The sequence below is a fragment of the Sminthopsis crassicaudata genome, chromosome 6, assembly GCF_048593235.1.
Source record: "Sminthopsis crassicaudata isolate SCR6 chromosome 6, ASM4859323v1, whole genome shotgun sequence".
NCBI classification, from domain to species: Eukaryota; Metazoa; Chordata; class Mammalia; order Dasyuromorphia; family Dasyuridae; genus Sminthopsis; species Sminthopsis crassicaudata.
This window is the reverse complement of record NC_133622.1, coordinates 1,701,488-1,721,366: the sequence shown is the minus strand read 5'-3', so window position 1 is coordinate 1,721,366 and position 19,879 is coordinate 1,701,488. Positions and strand designations below refer to the sequence as shown.

At 45.0% G+C, this 19,879-nt stretch overlaps 1 protein-coding gene across 4 annotated transcripts in view; it reads right to left on the bottom strand.

Annotated features, from left to right (window-relative positions):
* Positions 1-595: 595 nt before the first annotated feature.
* Positions 596-19,879, bottom strand: part of EVC2 (EvC ciliary complex subunit 2) — a 172,260-nt gene continuing 152,976 nt past the window's right edge. For 2 of the 4 annotated variants that reach the window (XM_074274140.1, XM_074274138.1), the window contains 5 exons: positions 15,972-16,186; positions 15,341-15,428; positions 5,708-5,901; positions 3,736-3,837; positions 596-1,315 (listed from right to left, as the gene is read on the bottom strand). In XM_074274140.1, the coding sequence (XP_074130241.1) occupies positions 994-1,315; positions 3,736-3,837; positions 5,708-5,901; positions 15,341-15,428; positions 15,972-16,186 (921 nt within the window). In that variant the 3' untranslated portion in view covers positions 596-993. Of the gene's footprint in view, positions 1,316-3,735; positions 3,838-5,707; positions 5,902-14,681; positions 14,994-15,340; positions 15,429-15,971; positions 16,187-19,879 lie in introns of those variants that run through there. The other 2 variants (XM_074274139.1, XM_074274141.1) reach the window with 2 other exon arrangements.

The window sequence follows — 19,879 nt, the reverse complement described above, 5'->3', positions numbered from 1 at the left end:
GATTCTTACAAGGTCTTACGCACTTAGTTCATACCTTTAAAGGAGGAGTTGCAGACTTAGTAACTGCAATTAAGTTTGAACTCCTTTAAAGGTGTGAACTAAGTGCATGAGCACCTTGGAAGAATCCTAACAGGTGACTGAGAATGTTGCAGACTCAGTAGCATCTGAGGGTGGTTCTTGGGAAGAACGGGATTTCTGATTATCAGTCTAACTCTTTCTTCTTCAGGCTAAATATTACAAGTTCCTATAATTCAGGAATTCGTAACTATCTGCCTTATGGAGCTCTTTGTGTGAAGTAGGTGAACATCTTCTCATAATATTTTAAGATGCATAATTAGTTATAAAAAAAGCCAATCCATATACCAGGCTAAGAAACTTTGCTTTACCCCTTTCTACACTACACACTGGTTTCTAGTCTTCTCAGCATCCTCCACACTTCTCATTATTCATAGTGACTCAATGTCTTCAACCTGGAAATACTCATGGCTGCCTCTCACATTCACAAAACCCTCCGTCTCACATGAGGAACACACACTCATAACCAAAACAGAATGAATCTGCACCCAAGGTGAAAGGAGAAGCATTTTTCCATAGCTTGTTTCAAAATGAAATTTATTTTAAAATGGTCCATATTTACACAAAATAGAATATACAATAAAGATAGGAACAATGATTTACTTTAGCAAACATAGAGCAATTCTTTTTTCTTAATGTGTATGAGCTGACCTGGCTAAATGTCAGGGAAAACTGATAAAGGATCTTGAACCTATTGATTGAGGCACAGAATTGCACATGCTGTTGTCCTGGCTTTATAACCTGCCCTAGAGTTGCCTTCCCAGAAAGCGAGGGTTTCCTCTCAGACTCATTCCAATTGGACAAAGATTCAAACAGAAACGGGGCCAGTGGATGTGTGGGGGTCATATTTGCACCTTATAATAAGGCTGTACAAAAATACAAAAGTTTGCATACTTTTTTTTTTTTTTTTTTTGGCTTTTAGTGGTCAGTGTTCTGCTTTTCAGTGGGAGGATAGAGTCTCCTGCCTTCTTTACTGCCAGGTGTCGAGGTAACCAATGAGGCCTTTTTGGAGTTCAGAAAGTTCTTCTTTCTCTTTGGGGCACACAGGGAGATGGCAGGCTCTTCGGAATTTCGAAATATGAAGAGCTTCTCCCCTGTGCTTAGTAAGTCGCTCTTTTCTGCCCCTCCAATGTGGACTTCAGAAGTCTGGCCAACATAATCCGCTGAAAGTTTTGGCAAACTTCCTCTTTGGAACAATGCTACCCTCTCCAAGAAGGGAAGACGCATCTTCTTTAATATCCTAAAAGAAGGAGAGTGTGGAGTTAGTCTTGAGAATAGCATCCTGGGGAATGACTTGCATATGGTCAGAGAGATGTGCGATTCCATCCAGGTACAGAAACTCTCCTTTGATTCAGATTAGGATTCTGTTCTAACCCAGCTTCCTAGAGAGCTGTCCAGGCTACTGAGCAGTCCCATGGTTCTCCGTTTAGCACGTGTCAGATATAGGACTGGAACACAGATCCTTTCCTACTCTAAGGCCATAAGCAATGCCTTATTGTAGATGGGATGGATTAGACTAAAATAGAATAGAAACTAGAGAGAGCAGCTCAAATCCTGGCTTTTATGGGAAGCCTTTCCTAGTCTCCCCCTTCCTCCCCCTCCCAAGGACCTTTTACATAGACATGTTCTAAATGTGATCTATAGAGGTAGCTCAGTGGCCCGGTAGATAGAGTTCTGGACAGGGAGTCGGACAACTTGATCTAATCTAACCTCAGACAATCGTTAGGGTCACACAAGTACTTAATAGTTGTGTAACCCTGGGAAAGACACTTCACTTCAGTTTGCCTCAGTTTCCTCATCTGTAACATAAGGATAATAATAACACAACTTGTAAGTGTAAGGGACCAATCGAGACACCATTGGTAAAAATGCTGCCCAGACTTAAAAGTGCTGTGTAAATGCTAGTTCTATCATCACCATCGCCCCCACCCACACCCCCACTGTCATGTTCAAGTTACTATATCGGGTATTACGGATAAAAAGATGAACGAAGGAAGTCCCTTCTTTCAATGAGTCTGCAATCTAATGGAGAAATCATGGATGGCCGCATGGAATTATGTAGGAGTGTCTGATAAGGGAAATGCCCACATGAAATGTCCAGAAGGATTTTTAGGTGGGAGAAACCATTTTGAGCTGAGGAGCGGGGCACAGAGATGACCTCATGGAGGAGGTTCCTGGGCTAATACAAGGGGAGAAATTTACAGGGCAGTCCTAGAGGAGGCTAAGGAGAAAATGACGGGTGGGGGGAGGCATGGAGCCGAGAGATGGACAGTAGAACAACAGCCCTCTGCTCAGGGCATGCCTTGTTTTAAGCAATAAATAACCATCGTGTCAGTTGATGAGAGACCTAAAACAGCACGCAATAAAGTGAGGATCTTGTTTCCTTTACTTGGGAAGGGAAAAGTATTTGTCAAATCTGGCTTTTATTGCTTATTCTTTTAGGGTACAAACAACATCTGCTCTTGGGATAATGAAGGAATAAATGGAGAACAAAGATTAATGTTTAATCAACTGTACTTGCTCACAAGCTGTGTTGAAATGGCTCTGAGAAGGGAGAAATTCAGGCATTCCCTTTGCATGGGGGGAATGGAGCAATCTGGATTTTTTAAAATCAAATTAGAAAATTTCTGGTCACCAAGTCACCTTTGTAAGCCTGAGGGAGGGGGGACAAAGAACTTCACATGGAAGGTGCTGTTTGAACTGAGCCTTGAGTGAAGCTAATGGTCCTAAGACAGAGATGAGATGGGATCATGGGAACTCAGTCAGTGCAAGGCCAGAGAGGAGAAGCCAAGGGTCAGATGAGTGAGAAGAGGGCTGCTATGGCAGGTTGAAGGGTTTCAGGTGTCAAATGGAGGAGCTCATGGCTGGCCCTGATTCCCAGGGAGGCACTGGAATTTAAGGAATAAAGAGATGATTGTCTGAGGTAAGTCATGTCAACATTTATGGTGGAGGATGGATTGGAGAAAGGAGCGGTGAGGTAGGGAGACAATTTGGGAGGCTAGTAAGAAGCCTTGGCGGAGATGGTTATGCAGGCAGAGGGAAGCGTGGGAAACTCGGACATCTCCAAAAGTCGCCACCACCCGCCTATGTGTGAGAAATCCTAAGTAAGACGGCAGAGCAGTTACCCATCTGCATTTGTGGAGGGAGCTTCTTCCCGGGTTGTTTCTGCTCCTGATAAAATCCCAGGTAGGGCCGTCTCATAACAATCCTCTTCCCCCTCTCCCCTTCCATCATTTCTTCATGAATTAATGTTTTTTGAACATGGAGACCATTCTAAAGCCACTAACATTTCAATATTTCATCTCAATACTTCATCACAAGATCCACCCTTCGATTCTTTGCTGAAATCATGCCTGAGTGTTCCCTGCCCCTCTCAATAGACATGTTGGGGGGAGGGAATGGGGGGAGGACTGTAAAACTGGATGGAGAAAATGGTACCTTTACTTTCCCTGGCGCGCTTCTTTCCATTGGAAATTTTAGTCTATTCCCAAAAGGGGGTCCACAGACTTCATCAGTCAGTCAAAGGCTACCGCGACACAAAAAATTTAAGACCCTCTATTCTAAATCAAGCCTGGCACCCCAAACCTCTGCAGGGGATGCAGGTGACGGGCAGCTGTATGTATTAGTCCCCCTTTGGCAAATTCTGAAAGCCATAATCACCTCTCTTTCTTCTGCTGAGCCGCAAGTATCTCTTCTGATCCTGTGCTGATCAGATCTCCTCTTAGTTTGATCTCTAAAGCTTCCCAGAGCTCCTGGTGCTTCCTACAAGCAAAAAAGGAGAGCTTAAGAGCATTTTCAGATGAAAAATAATGAGTCATTAGTTGAAAGAGGAAACCTAAGAGCTCATTCTGCCTCTGAGCTCCCCCGAATACAGAAGCACACGCAGAGATGAGCCCTTCTATTCCTTATCTCTCCAAATTTCTTCTCAATGTCTGCTTGGAGAAGAAAGAACTGGGGGGGCTGATGCGCTTGGTTACAAGAGACCTTAGAGGCCTGCTGGGCCGCTCTCTTTTCACAGATGAGCAAAGGAAGGACTCTAAAGGTTCAGGGGCATATTCCCACAGGTAGTAAACTGGGAAACTCCAATTTTGCCTTGGGTGTTTGGATTAGAGATCCAGCACAAGGACCCCTGAGCTATGTTTCTGGTGGAGGAGGCCTGAGCCAAGGGCTCTGTATCCTTTCCAGGATGGTGGTTCTACCATAGTGGTTTCAGAAAGTTAATAAAAAAAGATTAGGGTGAGCCCTAAAGGACCAGAAGGATCAATGACAATTACAGATGTAATCTTATAAAACCGAGAGCAGTATTGATTGCCAAGTAAAGCTCACTAGATTATCATCCTTCAACACCTGGATCTGAGTGAGCCAAGCACACACACAAGAGCCCGTCCAAGCCTTTTCACGTCATGGGACCCGAGGCCGGATGACCCACTGCTGTCCCAAGGGATGCCTTCTCTAGGACAGGGAGGGTGTGCGGAAATGGTCCCTTGCCCTAAAGGAGCTTGCAGCCTCCTGCCGTACAGAACAAGTGCACCAGACTTCCTCTGAGCGGATAATTATAGGGCTTCCCATGGCCAACCGCCTCCTTCACACGGGTCCCTTTGCCTTTTCTATCGTTTTTTAACTCAAAGATCACTGATTGGTGATGTTCTGTTCTCCATTTGCACCCAGTAAGGCCATTTAGCTCAATTGGTAACAAAACTTGAAGCTGAACAGTTCATTCCAACTGGGCATTAAATGGAATTAGAAAGTAGAGGGGAAAGGCCACGGACCTCGGAGCCGGGAATTGGGGGCATCGATGATCTGGGGGGCAGAAGACCCTGGTTCAGATCATGACTCTGCTCATGGGAACTCGAGGAAATTCACTTCTTTTCTGTAGGCCTCATTTCTCCCCCTATAAAAAGGGAGCGATGAGACTTGTTCAGTCACATGTGACTCTGACCCCCTTTTAGTTTTAGGTTTATTTTTTTTTTTACTTTTATGTAAAGGTATTGGCCATTTCCTTCTCCAGCTCATTTTAGGGATGAGGAAATCGAGGCAAACATGACTTAGTGGCTTGCCAGGCTCACTCACTCACTGACATCTCACCTGACAAGGACTGTTTGGGAACAATCTCCTGCCAGGCCCCACGCTCCGGTCAAGGTGCTGAGATCCTGGCTTTCACTAGTATTTTCTGACAAGTGCTGAGGGTTTGGGGCGAGGCTACATGGCCGTTGCTCATCTACCTTCTGCCTTTCCCATCTGAAAGTTTTTAGAAAGGGGCCTGAAGGAGAACGCCCCCGAACACCGGGGAGAGGGGCCTGAAGAAGCACCTCCACATGCCCGGGGAGAGGGACCCAAGGAAATGCCTACAAGCACCCAGGGAGAGGGACCCTGAAAGGGGGGGGCCTCCAAATGCCAGGGAGAGGGACCTAAACACTTCCAAACACTCGGGGGGGGGGGGCCCTAAAGCAGCGCCTGCCAACGCAAGTAAGAGGGAGCCTAAAGGAGCGGGCCTCCAAACACATAGGGAGAAGGACCCTAAAAAGGGGGCCTCCAAACACCCAGGGAGAGAGACCCAAGAAAGGGCAGCTTCCAACAGCCCGGGAGAGGGACCCCGACTTCGCTAAGTGCCGGCCGGCGTTCCCGGGCTCACCTCTCCAGGGCGCCGTCGGCGGGCGCTGCCTTGAGCTCCCGCTCCAGCTTGTCGGCGAACTTGTCGCTGGCGGCGTCGAGAACGGAGAGCAGCTCGCTCTGGGAGCTCCAGGGCAGCGTCAGGCGCAGCAGCCTGGGCAGCGTCCCCGCGGGCGCCACGGTCAGCTTGCTTAAGTGAGACGCCAGGCGCAGCTCCTGGGGGGGACAGGCTCAGGTAAAAGCGGCCCGAACCTTCTGGGGAGCGGGACGTCCCTTTTCTCAGCCTAGATGGTCCGCTCCGTGACAGACGGGCGGGCGGTTCAGCTCAGCTGTCTCCCGTCGGTCCCGTCGCTCCGCGCCGCCCCCCTCCCGTCGGTCCCGTCGCTCCGCGCCGCCCCCCTCCCGTCGGTCCCGTCGCTCCGCGCCGCCCCCCTCCCGTCGGTCCCGTCGCTCCGCGCCGCCCCCCTCCCGTCGGTCCCGTCGCTCCGCGCCGCCCCCCTCCCGTCGGTCCCGTCGCTCCGCGCCGCCCCCCTCCCGTCGGTCCCGTCGCTCCGCGCCGCCCCCTCCCGTCGGTCCCGTCGCTCCGCGCCGCCCCCCTCCCGTCGGTCCCGTCGCTCCGCGCCGCCCCCCTCCCAGGCCCCCTCTCCCCTCTCCCCTCTCCCCACTCCCCACCCCCCCAGGCCCCCCCCTCCCCTCTCCCCTCTCCCCACTCCCCACCCCCCCCCAGGCCCCCCCCTCCCCTCTCCCCTCTCCCCTCTCCCCACTCCCCACCCCCCCCAGGCCCCCCCCTCCCCTCTCCCCTCTCCCCTCTCCCCACTCCCCACCCCCCCCAGGCCCCCCCCTCCCCTCTCCCCTCTCCCCTCTCCCCACTCCCCACCCCCCCCCAGGCCCCCCCCTCCCCTCTCCCCTCTCCCCTCTCCCCACCCCCCCCAGCCTCCCCCTCTCCTCTCCCCTCTCCCCACCCCCCCCCAGGCCCCCCCCTCCCCTCTCCCCACTCCCCACCCCCCCCCAGGCCTTCCCCTCCCCTCTCCCCTCTCCCCACTCCCCACCCCCCCCAGCCTCCCCCTCTCCTCTCCCCTCTCCCCACCCCCCCCAGGCCCCCCCCTCCCCTCTCCCCACTCCCCACCCCCCCCAGGCCCCCCCCTCCCCTCTCCCCACTCCCCACCCCCCCCAGGCCTTCCCCTCCCCTCTCCCCACTCCCCCCAGCCTCCCCCTCCCCTCTCCCCTCTCCCGTTCCCCCTCCCCTCTCCCCTCTCCCGTTCCCCCTCCCCTCTCCCGTTCCCCCTCCCCTCTCCCCTCTCCCGTTCCCCCTCCCCTCTCCCCTCTCCCGTTCCCCCTCCCCTCTCCCCTCTCTCATTCCCCCCCTGGGTCTCCCCTTCCCTTCTTCCTTTCCCTCTCCCCCTGCCCCTTGGGGAATCTATCTTCTGGGATGCCTGGAAACTCAAAAGAGAATAGAGGTGAGAGAACTTTGGCAAGAGAATAAGGCAGGGGGCTGTCAAAGGGGCTTCGGGCCCTACGGGAAGGGAAAAGGCCACAGCTCTGCCCCCTTGCTGCCCTCACATCTCTGCCCCCTTGCTGCCCTCACAGCTCTGGGACCTCCCTCGAGGCTCCTCTCTCTTCTGCAAAACGCTCGGGCTAGTGTGGAAGTCCGGCTCTTCCAGGGCCGGTGGTGGGGAGGCTGGCCTCGGAGCCCCGGGGGCGGGCCTTGAAACCTGCCCCTTACTAATGGGAAAGAACGGAGGCTGCAGGAATTCCTCGAGGTTGTTTAGCTGGAGATCCGTGTGACCTAAGACCCGAAGTCCAGGGCGGAATTGGCGGGTGCTCAGGCGGCTCATTAGGAGAGTGGGGATCCGCCCGGAGTGCTCTAAGCAGGACTGCTGGTGAGGCTGTGAGAGGCGGCGCTTGACTGAGTTCGAAATTATTTTCAAAAGGGCTTTTAGAAAGAGGTTTTTTTTTTTTTTTTTTTTTTTTTTTTTTTTTTTTTTAACTCCACAGTAACAAACATCTGTTACTTTTCAAGGGAACGCGAGTGTCCGGTCTGGCTTTAGGGGGGGCCCATAATGCTGGGGCTATTCAGGAACATGGAGTGGATGGAGGGCAGAGAAGCACGTTGGGAGCAGAAGAACGGCTGTGTCCGAGCTCTCGGTGCAGACAAAGCGCCACACACTGAGAGAGGCAGACACTTGGCCCGAGAGAATAAGTGCCTAAAATCAATATGTCCGAAGATTCCACTAAAACAAACTGCGGACATTCCTGGTATTCAGCCAAAATTCCCTAGTCTTGGACTACTCTATTCCCCTCCTGAGCAGACTGTTTGAGGAGCGATTAACACAGCAATCCTGAAACGAGATTTCTGAACTACATTTGCTCTGGGATCAGGTGAAAACAAACTTTTCATCAAGTATCGTGGAGAAAAGAACGTTTTTATGTTCCGAATCACCATTATTAAGTTAATTTGAGAACCAATGGGAAAAGAGAAGTGATAAACAAAAAGGAATCGGTCTTGAACTCCCCGTAATAAATATCATACATGTAACTGCAATCATGGGTCATTCTCCTCAATAGATTTTTGAAATGGGTCCCCAAGGCAGAGGTCAGGAGAGAAAAGCATTTTTAGAACAGGGAAAAACCTGTTCAAAGACATAAAAACGGGATCTAGAATGGCAAATTCAGGGGCGAACTAACAGACAAATGTGAGTATAGAGTGGACGTGAAATAGTAATCTGGAACATGCTCCCTCTCCCCATGTTCTACTTGGTGCTACCGAGGATAGAACTTTCGTCAGGTGTTCCCAATGTTTCAGAGACTTTAAGTCAAAAGGCATGTCTCCCAGATTCAGCTGTCTACAGCATCCTTAAGCAGGGAGCCTCTGCTCTATCACCTGCAGTGACGGAGAAGGCATCCCCCTTAGAGGCAGCTCCTTCCATTTCGGCGCCCCCTTTTTCTTAGGTTGAGCTGAAATTCCTATCTAACCTTATAATTTCCGGCAGGGATCTCAGCAGCCCTAAAAGTAGTGAGAATCGACACACCGGGTCCCAATTTTGAGCTGCTGCTTACTTGCCCTGTCATTGAACAAGCCATTTTCCCCCAATGAGCCTCAATTAAAAAAAAAAAAAAAAACCTATAAAATGAGGTCATCATACTTCTATAAACTACAAAGTCAAAAAGAAGGGAAATAATGCACGGAATATGTCAAGACCATACATTCATTTAGCAATACTATGCTAGCTACTACACATAGGACAAGAAAGATTAACTTATCTGTCCTAAAATATTATAATTAATAATTTATTTATATTTCTTATATTATATTACATTATAATAATTAATTAAAATATTTCTGGTCGTTTCCAACATTCCAACGTAAGGAAATACAAAATGATTTGGAGAAAAGCATTAAAAATTGGGCAGCTCAGGAGGAAAGGGGGCTTCATGTAGAAGGAAGCACATCATCATAGTTTTGAATGAAGTTGGGCATTCTAGGGAGGAGGGAAGTCGTTCCAGGAGTGGGGGAAAGCCTGGACAAAAGACAGAAAGATGGGAGATGGACAGAATATAAAATTTAGGGACTAGCAAACAGGCTAATGTGCATGAATGCAGAGTGTGCACAAAATAGTAGGAAATCAATCTGGAAATATAAACGGGAGTCAGTTTATAGAGGGCTTAAATGTCAGGCTGAGGAGATTGAATTTTATCCTAGAGAAAATAGGGAGCCATTGATGATTTGGGGGAGATGAGTCAGTCAGTCAACTAGTATTTATTAAGAGCTCATTGGGTGTCTGCAAAGCACTAAGAGCCATAAGACAAGGCAGAAGATGGTTCCTGTTATCAAAGAGCTTATGAAATTCTCAGAGTCATATGGTTGGACTTGCGTCGTGAGAATACGAGAATATAAATATGGCAGATGGAGGTACTGGGTTAGAAAGGAGAAAGATAGAAGCAGAGATCTTGATAACGATCTGGGTAAAGGGAAATCAAGATTTGAGCTAGGAGAACGGGATATAAATGGACAAAAGGGGCTGGATGAGAGATATGGGTGAGTTAAAACTGATGAGACTTGGCAACTAATTGGAGGAGAGACTGAGACAGGGTTTGTGTGAAAAGGGAAGTGCTGGGATGAGTCCAGGTGGTGACCAAAAGAATGAGGGAGCTCTTCATTAGGAAAATGTTGAATTGGAGATACATCAAGGGCAGCTCAGTAGCAATATCAAGCTTACGGGATAAAGGCGTGAAAAAGGCTGAACTTACTGAGATGAAACTTGAAACTGAGTTGAAAGAGATAGAAATTGAACTGAAAGGAGATAATGTTATAATTGATATTAAGATTGTAGAAAAAAAAGAATGAAGGGTCGAGGAAGAAATAATGAGAGATACCCATACTTACTGAGCAAAAAAAACAAATAAAATAAAATGATAGAGTAGGAGTTGTATTTATAATTATTATTACTGTTTCCATAGTCCACATGCCTTTGTTATTGTTCAGCTATTTTATTCAGTCTGACTCTTTGTGACCTCGTTTGTGGTTCTCTTGGCAAAAATATTGGAGTGAAAATATCCTCCAGCTCATTTTTTAGATGAGGAAACTGGAAAACAAGGTTAAGTTACTTGCATAAGGTCACACAGCTACTAAGTGTCTGAGGCCATAGTTGAACTCAGGAAGGTGAGACTACAGAACTGGCCCTTCATCCACTGTGCCGTCTTACTGCCCTGTGTGTACCAGGAGGGACTTAATTTTCACTGAATAGAATAAATTTAAATCCAGCAAAACAAGCTTAAGAACATTAGGGACTAGGAAGAAAGTCCAGATCCGTTTTAAATCCACAAGAAGGAGTTGGTTGATCAAAAATAGTGCATATGTAAGCTATCATTGTCATTATTATCATTAACACTTGAAACATCAGTTACTGTGTAGTTACTGTAAATTTAGACTACAGAGCTGCATCTGTATTTATATGAATTCAAATATTAAAAGGAAATTGGTCTTCCAAATAAATGTCTAATAAAATTTTGAAAAGTATAATATAATTCAACATGTTATAAGGACAAAATCATTTACCTTATTTTTTTTTGCCTCTATCTGGGCAAAAGATTTTCCCTTTCTGGTTCTTGATTTTCCTCATCTGTACAATAAAGCTGTTAAATATCAGAGCTTATTGGTAGAGCTGAATTGGTTCAGTCATTCTGGAAAGCAATTTGAAACTATGTCCAAAAGGTTAATCTACTACATACAGATGTAACAACCAAACAGCTACTTGTAACAACTAGTTGTAACAAGAACTTGTAACAACTAGCTGTAACAAACTACTAGATGTAACAAACTACTAGAAGTAACAAACTACTAGAAGTAACAAACTACTAGAAGTAACAAACTACTAGATGTAACAAACTACTAGCTGTAAAACTACTAGATGTAACAAACTACTAGATGTAACAAACTACTAGATGTAACAAACTACTAGCTGTAAAACTACTAGATGTAACAAACTACTAGATGTAACAAACTACTAGCTGTAAAACTACTAGATGTAACAAACTACTAGATGTAACAAACTACTAGAAGTAACAAACTACTAGAAGTAACAAACTACTAGAAGTAACAAACTACTAGATGTAACAAACTACTAGATGTAGCAACATAAGACTATAGGAATCTCTTTTTGTAAAGAACTTTAAGATGGAATCTCTCAGGTATAGTATGGATGATCAAATTATGGTATAAGGATGGAATATAAAATTCCTCTGGTATAAGAAATGATGAAAGGGGCAGTGTGAGTGAAACTTGGGAAGAATTGTAGGCTCTGATGCAAAGTGAAGGAAGTAGAACAAGGAGAACTATTTATTCAACAGCTATGTTTAAAAAAAAAAAACACTTTAAAAGGCCCCCCAAAACTGATAGAAGCTAAGCCCAACAATGATGAATCCTGCCATCCCTCTCCTGAAAGAGGACTGATTTAGGATGAAGAATAAAACATTTTTTTCTTTTTTTTTTATTTTTTTGAATGTTAATTAGAATTGTTTTTGTTTTCTTTTTTCTCCTAGGATGGGCAGTATTGGGAAGGAAAGAAAATCAATTTTTTTGGTTAACTGAAAATAAAGCGGCAGTGATAGACAAGATGACAAGATGTTCTCAAAGGTGAGTTTTCATTTTAGTACAATATAAAGATCTCTCCATATTTCATAAAGTTACAGTGATCCTAAAAAGCTTTGATTATTTGAACTTTCTTACATTTACTTATTATTGACGTAATATTTCTCCCAATCCAAGCATATATAAGCAGCTTTCTTCATATCATAAGCCACCTGAGCAATATCAGATTCCATTATTTTAAGACAAGGACATTTAAGAATATGAGGGATTAAGAGAAAACATCATTTAAGTGTTAAGTGAATAGCATTTAAAGTGCTATTCATCTAATAAAAATGAAGTAGGAGAAAGTGTTCTTATCCCACTTTGGCCACTAAATCATTGCATGTTTTCATTTAGCATTCATTTTCCTGAGCTTCCCTAGGCTTTCAGGACTCTTTTCTGCTCTAAAAACTAAGAGTCTGTGAATCCTGGCTCAGAAGTTGACTGATCAAGGCCGGTGGTAGCGCCGGGAATAAGGAAGCAAATGGAGGAATCAGAGGCAGGAGAGAGCCCTGAAGCCTAGGGGTTTCCCACCAGACCCTCTCTTAAGGAGTCTCTTTGCTTTCTCCTCTCTTGGCTTTGATTCCTGGAATAAGGAGGCCCTGGGCCCTCATGAGACCTCGAGGCATTTGTTGATTGTGGGACTGAACAAGTCATTTCCCCTCTGTGTGCCTCAGTTTTCTTAAGGACAAAAAGAGAATAACAAGCGTCTCGGGGCTGTGTGAGGAGAAAATGTGTGAAGTGCTCCGCAAGCAGTCTATCACAGAGTCAACCCAAGCAACGATTCTTTGGTTCCCTTGCTCCCCCAATTGCTAATGTTTATTAATAATTATTTCATTACAAAACCTACCAAAGACCCACATTTTAACAGGAGGTGACGAAAATGAATCTATCCCAGAGAATTCTAGTATGCGAAGCTGGTGAAATTCAATGAGTAAGAAGTGACCTGTCCCGAGACTGAGATGCTGGCAGCTGGAGGAATAAATTGGAGAGGGGAGAACCAAGGCAGCAACGATAGTTAAGGAGACATCAGCCACGGGAGGGAAGGAGGGGGCCTGAGCTAGAAAGGTGGTCATGTGAGAGAGGAAAGAGGGATGAGGGAGAGAGGAAGAAGAGGGAGAGAGAAGAAGGAGGGGAGAGAGAGAGGAAGAAGAGGGAGAGGAAGAGGAGGGAGACATTGTCATCAGCCACAGGAGGGAAGGAGGGGGCCTGAGCTGGAATGGTGGTCATGTGAGAGAGGAAGGAGGGAGAGAGAGAGGAGAGAGAGGGAGAGGAAGAGGAGGGAGAGGAAGGAGAGAGGAAGAAGAGGAAGAGAGGGAGAAGAAGAAGAGAGAGAGAGGAAGGGAGAGTAAGAGGAGAGGGACACTGTCATCAGCCACAGGAGGGATAGAAAGCACCTAAGCTGGAAAGGTGATCATGTGAGAGAGGAAGGAGGGATGAGGAAGAGAAGAGGGAGGGAGAGAGGAAGAGGAGAGAGAGAAGAAAAGGGGAGAGAAAGAGGAAAAGGGGAGAGAGAGGGGGGGGAAGAGAGAGTGGGAGAGAGGGGGGGAGAGGAAGAAGAAGAGGAGAGAGAGGAAGAGGGGAGAGACACTGCCACAAGCCACAGCAGGGAAGGAGGGGGCCTGAGCTGGAATGGTGGTCATGAGAGAAAGGAAGGAGGGATGAGTGAGAGAGGAAGAAGAGGGAGAGAGAGGGGAAGAGGAGAGAGACACTGCCACAAGCCACAGCAGGGAAGGAGAGGGCCTGAGCTGGAATGGTGGTCATGAGAGAGAGGAAGGAGTGAAGAGGAGGGAGAGAGGGAGGGAAAGAGAAGGGAGAGAGAGAGGAAGGGGAAGAGGAAGGAGATGCTGCCATCAGCCTCAGGAGGGACAGACAGGGCCTGAGCTGGAATGGTGGTCATGAGAGAGAGGGAGGAGGGATGAGGGAGAGAGGGGAAGAGGAGAGAGACACTGCTATCAGCCACAGCAGAGAAGGAGGGGATTAGGGTGGTGTGGGAGAGAGGAAGGAGGAGAGAGAGAGAGGAAGGAGAGATAAGGGAGAGAGGGAGGGATGACAAGATGTAGCAGGTGACTGCATAAGGGGGGTGAGAGAGTGAGGACTGGCCATTGTGCTTGGATATGGGTGCCTTGGGCAGTAGCAGGGTGATGTGAGAGTAGGGAAGGATGGCATCTGGGGTCCATCTCTGGGACACACCTGTTCACGTTGGGAGACTTGGTCTGAGCCAACCCAAATGGAAATTCAGGAGGGGCGGTTTCTTGCTAACCTTTGCCCTAAGCAAAGAGCCAGAGAGCATAAGCTGAGGTCATGGGAGGATGCAAAATGGGTGTGGGATTTTACCAGTGTCAGATGTGTGACTGCTGGGGGACCTGTAGCTTGCCTTGGAAAAGGAGGGCAGGCTACAGAGATGTTGGCAGCTGAGAGTTCCTGGCACTGTATGGAGACAAACCCCATGACTGCCCGTACCTGGAGGCGGAGGGGCTCCCATGTCTTCACATGATCCTATTGGGTGATCCCACACCCCTCGGGTTCAAGCTCCATGATGCTTTGGCACAGGTCCATGACCCTGCCCTTGAGGTCACTGTCCCATGATCTTTCTTTCCCAGCCTACATTTTTGGTTCCAGCCCAGCCTTCTCCATTCTGAGTCTCATGTCTGTTCTACACCACAAAGAGCATCTGAGTCCTACATTCTAGGCTCTGTTTTCTAAAATCTCCGGCACAGATGCCAGCTCATACTCTTCCTCCCAGTAGAGCGAGGGTGAGCTCTGGCTGTGGAAGGCTGTATCTCTCTGGGTCACCAGATTGGGCGTCACATGCCCGCCCCACACCCCCCTGCACACACACCTGGAGAGAGGATAAGACTGAAGGTTGCTGGGAGGGAGTGGAAATGCAATAAACACACAAAGCATCAATAAATGTAAAGGGACTTTTAGAAAAACTACACAATTCTGTCACAATATTTTGTTCTGGCAATTTGAACCATTTGAATGCCAGTGACATCACAGATCAGGACCCTGATTAGTCATTTAACATAACATGATTGTACGAGAATGCACAGAGAGAAGTAACTAGATCTCCCAGATTGGAGTGGGCCTGGGTCTCAGAAATATCTTCTCTTCAGCAATGGTAAGGAAGCATCGCTTTCCAAAAGAGACTTGACCTGATCTTCTAAAGTCCCTAATCCTACAAGGCAGAAATTAAAGGTCACTTCCCAGATTTTTTCTAATGCCCAAAGCTGCAGTGGCTTCTTTGTTTTGGGAGCCACTAGCTTTGTTTCTTGTGCCCAAGGACACACTCGTCTGTGTAAGGGCAGACTGCCATTTGTCTTTTCATCTTCAGCCCCCGGCATGGTTTTGTTGCTGGAACCAAGGAACAGTCTGTTTTGTTCTTGGATTCTAGAATGGGAATTCTGGGGGACATCAATTTTGGAACTTTTGTCAGGGTATAAATTTATCCCAAAGCTTTTTTTACTATCTTTCTCCACATGAGAATCATGATCTTTCTTTTCTAAAGAAGAAATGTGGGTTTACCTGGTTATAAAGGGTCAAAAATGTGTCCATCTCGATATTCTCCAGCAAGTCTTCAAGCACAATGCTGTTTTGCTGCTCTTCCCTGAAACTGAAGTGAAAATAACATCAAGATAAATGTATTTTTTTATCTCCAGGTCAAGAGGAAACCGTTAAAGCTCTCATTGAATTGATAGCACCTTTTGGATATAAATCCATGGGAAGACAAAAGAAAAAAGAAATTAATGAGGTAATGTTGAAAAGTGAACACCATTTTGTTTGTACCTTTGTATCCTCCACTGTCTAGTAGAGAGTAGTTATTTAATTAACGTTTGCTCATTTGAATTGATTAAATTTACAGTACCATTAGCCATCCTTGACTCAGATCGCTAAGGATCGGAAATATCCAGTTTTTCTGCCAGGTCTGCAGTTTATTAACAAAACTTAAAAACATTCTATAGAATTTCAGGGACTTATCAGTCAATTAATCCAACCCCTCACTCAAAACAAGACATCTTAGATCATTGCCATCCCCTGTTTGCTTACAGACTTCCCAGGACAGGAAAATCACTACCCGGAGAGACACATCACTGTTTTAGGGCATCTTTACTGTCATTTCCCAGTGTCCCTCAAACACGCCTGGCCACAATCTTACCTTTGACTATGAAGCTCTAGCACTTTTTGGGACTTGGTGAGGGCCTGCCAAAGCACAGCCGAAATCTGCCTTTCTGGATTTATTTCTCCAGTCTGAGTCAAAAGGTCAACTCCTTCGGAAATCCACTGCTGTCTCTCCATGATGGCTCGCTGCTGCAGGGCAGTCTCTCTGTGTACCAACTCGTATTCCAGCTTCCTATTAAGCTCTTCAATTTCCTACAGCAAACCACATGGAGAAGAAAAGCAGTGACTCAGTCTGGGGGATAAGCTTTTCTGTTGTAACAGAGTAGAGGGCTACTTGGTTACCAGGTGAGCGGTCTATCTATCCCCAAAACAAATAGATCCTTGTTAACTCACCACGATGAGGACTCGGGCTGGTTATTGGAGACAGATGTGAATTTGTGCTTTTGCTATGTCTAGCGTTCTATGGCTTTGTGTTCCCTTTCTAGCCCAGACCCTGCCTATTTTCATAGAAGGACAGGTTGCTGGCACAGTGGAGAGAGCTCTGAACCTGGACTATGGAAACCTGGCTCAGCCTTTTTCCAGCTCCCTAACCCGGTGTCATGCAATTAACTGTTTGCCTTGGTTTCCTCATAGAGAAAATGTGCTGGAGAAGGAAATGACAAACAACTGCAGTTATTTTGCCAAGAAAACCCCAAATGCAGTCCCAAAGAATTGGACATAACGGAAATGACTGAACCACCATAAGCAATGGTGACTCTTCCTAGAACTATTAGAAGTCTTAGAGGTTTCTAAATTATTTTTACAACTAGGGAACTTGAGACCCAGACAAGTCAGTAGCTTGCTCAGAGCCACACTGTTAGTGGCAGAAATAAAAATAAAATCTGGGCCTCTAAGTTTCCAATTCTATAATCTCTCAGAGCACAAACTGATGAAAATAGTATTGAGGTTTGAGTCCCATTTCTGCCACTTATCAGCTATGTAACCTTTGCAAGGCATTTCCTATCTTGGGATTCAAGGCCTTCTACAATTTAGACTCAACTCTTTTAAAATTTTATCTCACATTGCCTTCATGCTGTTTATTTTAATCACCCTGGACTACTCATCAGCATGCCCATTTGGTCTTGCCTTTTCTCATCCTTGCCTTAGCTTATTATACCTAGTCTTACAAATGCCAACTTCCAGGCACTGAATTGTTCCTCTCAAGGCACTGCTCCAGTTCCACATGATCTAGGAAGTGTCAAGTGTGTTTTTTAAAAATTAACTTATATAGACATCAAATTTATTTTTTATATACCCTGCTCCAGGGTCACATGATCTAGGAAGTGTCAAGTGTGTTTTTTTTTTAAATTACCTTATATAGACATCAAATTTATTTTTTATACACACTGCTCCAGTGCCACATGATCTAGGAAGTGTCAAGTGTGTTTTTTTTTAAATTACCTTATATAGACATCAAATTTATTTTTTATACACACTGCTCCAGTGCCACATGATCTAGGAAGTGTCAAGTGTGTTTTTTTTTTAAATTACCTTATATAGACATCAAATTTATTTTTTATATTCACTGCTCCAGTGCCACATGATCTAGGAAGTGTCAAGTGTGCTTTTTTTTTAAAATTACCTTATATAGACATCAAATTTATTTTTTATATTCACTGCTCCAGTGCCACATGATCTAGGAAGTGTCAAGTGTGTTTTTTTTTAAAATTACCTTATATAGACATCAAATTTATTTTTTATATTCACTGCTCCAGTGCCACATGATCTAGGAAGTGTCAAGTGTGTTTTTTTAATTACCTTATATAGACATCAAATTTATTTTTATATACACTGCTCCAGTGCCACATGATCTAGGAAGTGTCAAGTATGATTTTTTAAAATTACCTTATATAGACATCAAATTTATTTTTTATATACATGGTACATCTCATCAATAGAATATAAGTTCCTTGAGGAAAGTGCCATTTTTCTTTTTTAAAAACTTTTATCTCTAGCATAGTATGAGGGACATAATAGGCATTTAATAATTGCTTGTTGAATTATGAGTTAGTTGAAAAGTATTTTCATGTGCTTACTATGTGTCAGGCACTCTATTAAGTACTAGAGATTAAAAGAAAAGCAGGATTCATTTGCTATTCTCAAGAAGCTTATAATCTAATGGAAAAGAATCTTCCTACATCCTGAAATGAGCCATAGCCCCCTGAATCTCGTATTTGGGCTTTTCACATATGTCTTATATGCCAAATCTTGGTGTATGTGCCTAATCGCTCTGCCCCATTATGAGCTATTTGAGACTAGCACTTAGTAAATCCTTATGGAATTAAAATTCTCTGAGCTCTGATTTCTTTAGGTATAAAATGAAGGAAATATGAGCTCTAGGCTACCATTCTCACATGGCACAATTGTGATGAGGATGAAATGAAACACTGACTAGAAAGCATTTTGTAAGTGTAAAGCACTAAAGAAACACGGAGCACCCTTATGACTATCAAAATCAGTGTCAAGAGATGATACTCCAAAATTTCCCATGAGTTGTGACCCAAATGGACTTTTTAATAACTCAGATTTACTGTCCAATCATTTTTTGGAAATGCCTGATTCTTCATGCCCCTTTTGAGGTTTTCTTGGCAAAGATATTAGAGTAATTTAACATTTCTTTCTCTAGCCCACTTTATAGATAGGGAACTGAGGCAAATAAGGTGAAATGCCTTTCCCAAGGTCATATAATTAATAAGTTTCTGAGGCTATATTTGAACTCTAGAAGATGAATTTTCTCCATTCCAGGCCCAGCATTCTATTCGCTACACAATCTAGTTGACCTGAATAATAATTCATTACTCAATAACTTATGTTTAAGAACCTCATTTTTGATTGTCCTAAAATTGTATAAGATCCTATTACAGGATTCATGCTACTGAGAGAGAGAAATAAATGACCCCTCCACTAATATGTCATCTTAGTTTAGTTGAGACTACTGAGGTAAAATTTACCATACAGAATTATTTAATTTTTTAAAAAAATTATATTAAAATTAATTTCCTTTACTTGATTAATCTCTTGAGAAGGACCAGATGGTTGGAAAGAGAAATCTCAACTTCCATTTATAATACAAGGTAACCTGAGAGAACTCTAACATTTTCAGTATTTGAGATGCAGTAAGTAGTCACTTGCCCTATCTCCCTGCTCTAACCTCTTGGAGATACCGAGAATATTGTTCTCAGGGCCTCACGTAATTGTCTAACACCTACATTCATTCCTGAGATGTGTCCCCACCAAAAGCCCCTTCAAGTGGAAGGTTCAGAGATGCAAGAATATTAATGTTAAACTCAGAAGAGTGAGGACAAAGTCTACTGTATTCTAGTTTGTCTTTGGGCAAGTTGACCATTCCTTCTGAGTCCCACTTTCTCCTTTAGTAGCTACTAGTATTTGCATTTAATAGAGAGGATGAGAAAAGTGGTTTATAAATATTATATTTGTACATAAAAGTGAGAGGGTATGGTAGATAGAAAGTGGGACGTGAGTCAGGACGACATGAATGCAGACCCCATCCCAGCCACTTATTACCTGAGTGATTGTGAGCAAGACACTAAGATCTAAACCTTAGCAAATCCATCTGTAAAATATAGGCAATTGGACTAAATGAACTACCAAATCCCTTCTAGCTCCAAATCCTATGAATCCTGACAATGTGAGTCATTGACCTTATAGAAAGTTGTGAGGAAAAGTGTTTTGTAAATCTTTCAACAATACAGGCTCCAGAGCTAGTCCGCTAGGCTCAATCTCCCATGAGAATTAATGGAGAAAACTCTCCCAAGAATGGATCCTTGAATAAGCACCTGGGTAGACTGTTCCAAATTAAATTTTTGTCAGCAAATGCTGTTTTGAAATGTCAGTTCCACCAGCTGTGTTGGAGAGAGGCCATTTCAAAATTTCAATATTGGCCAA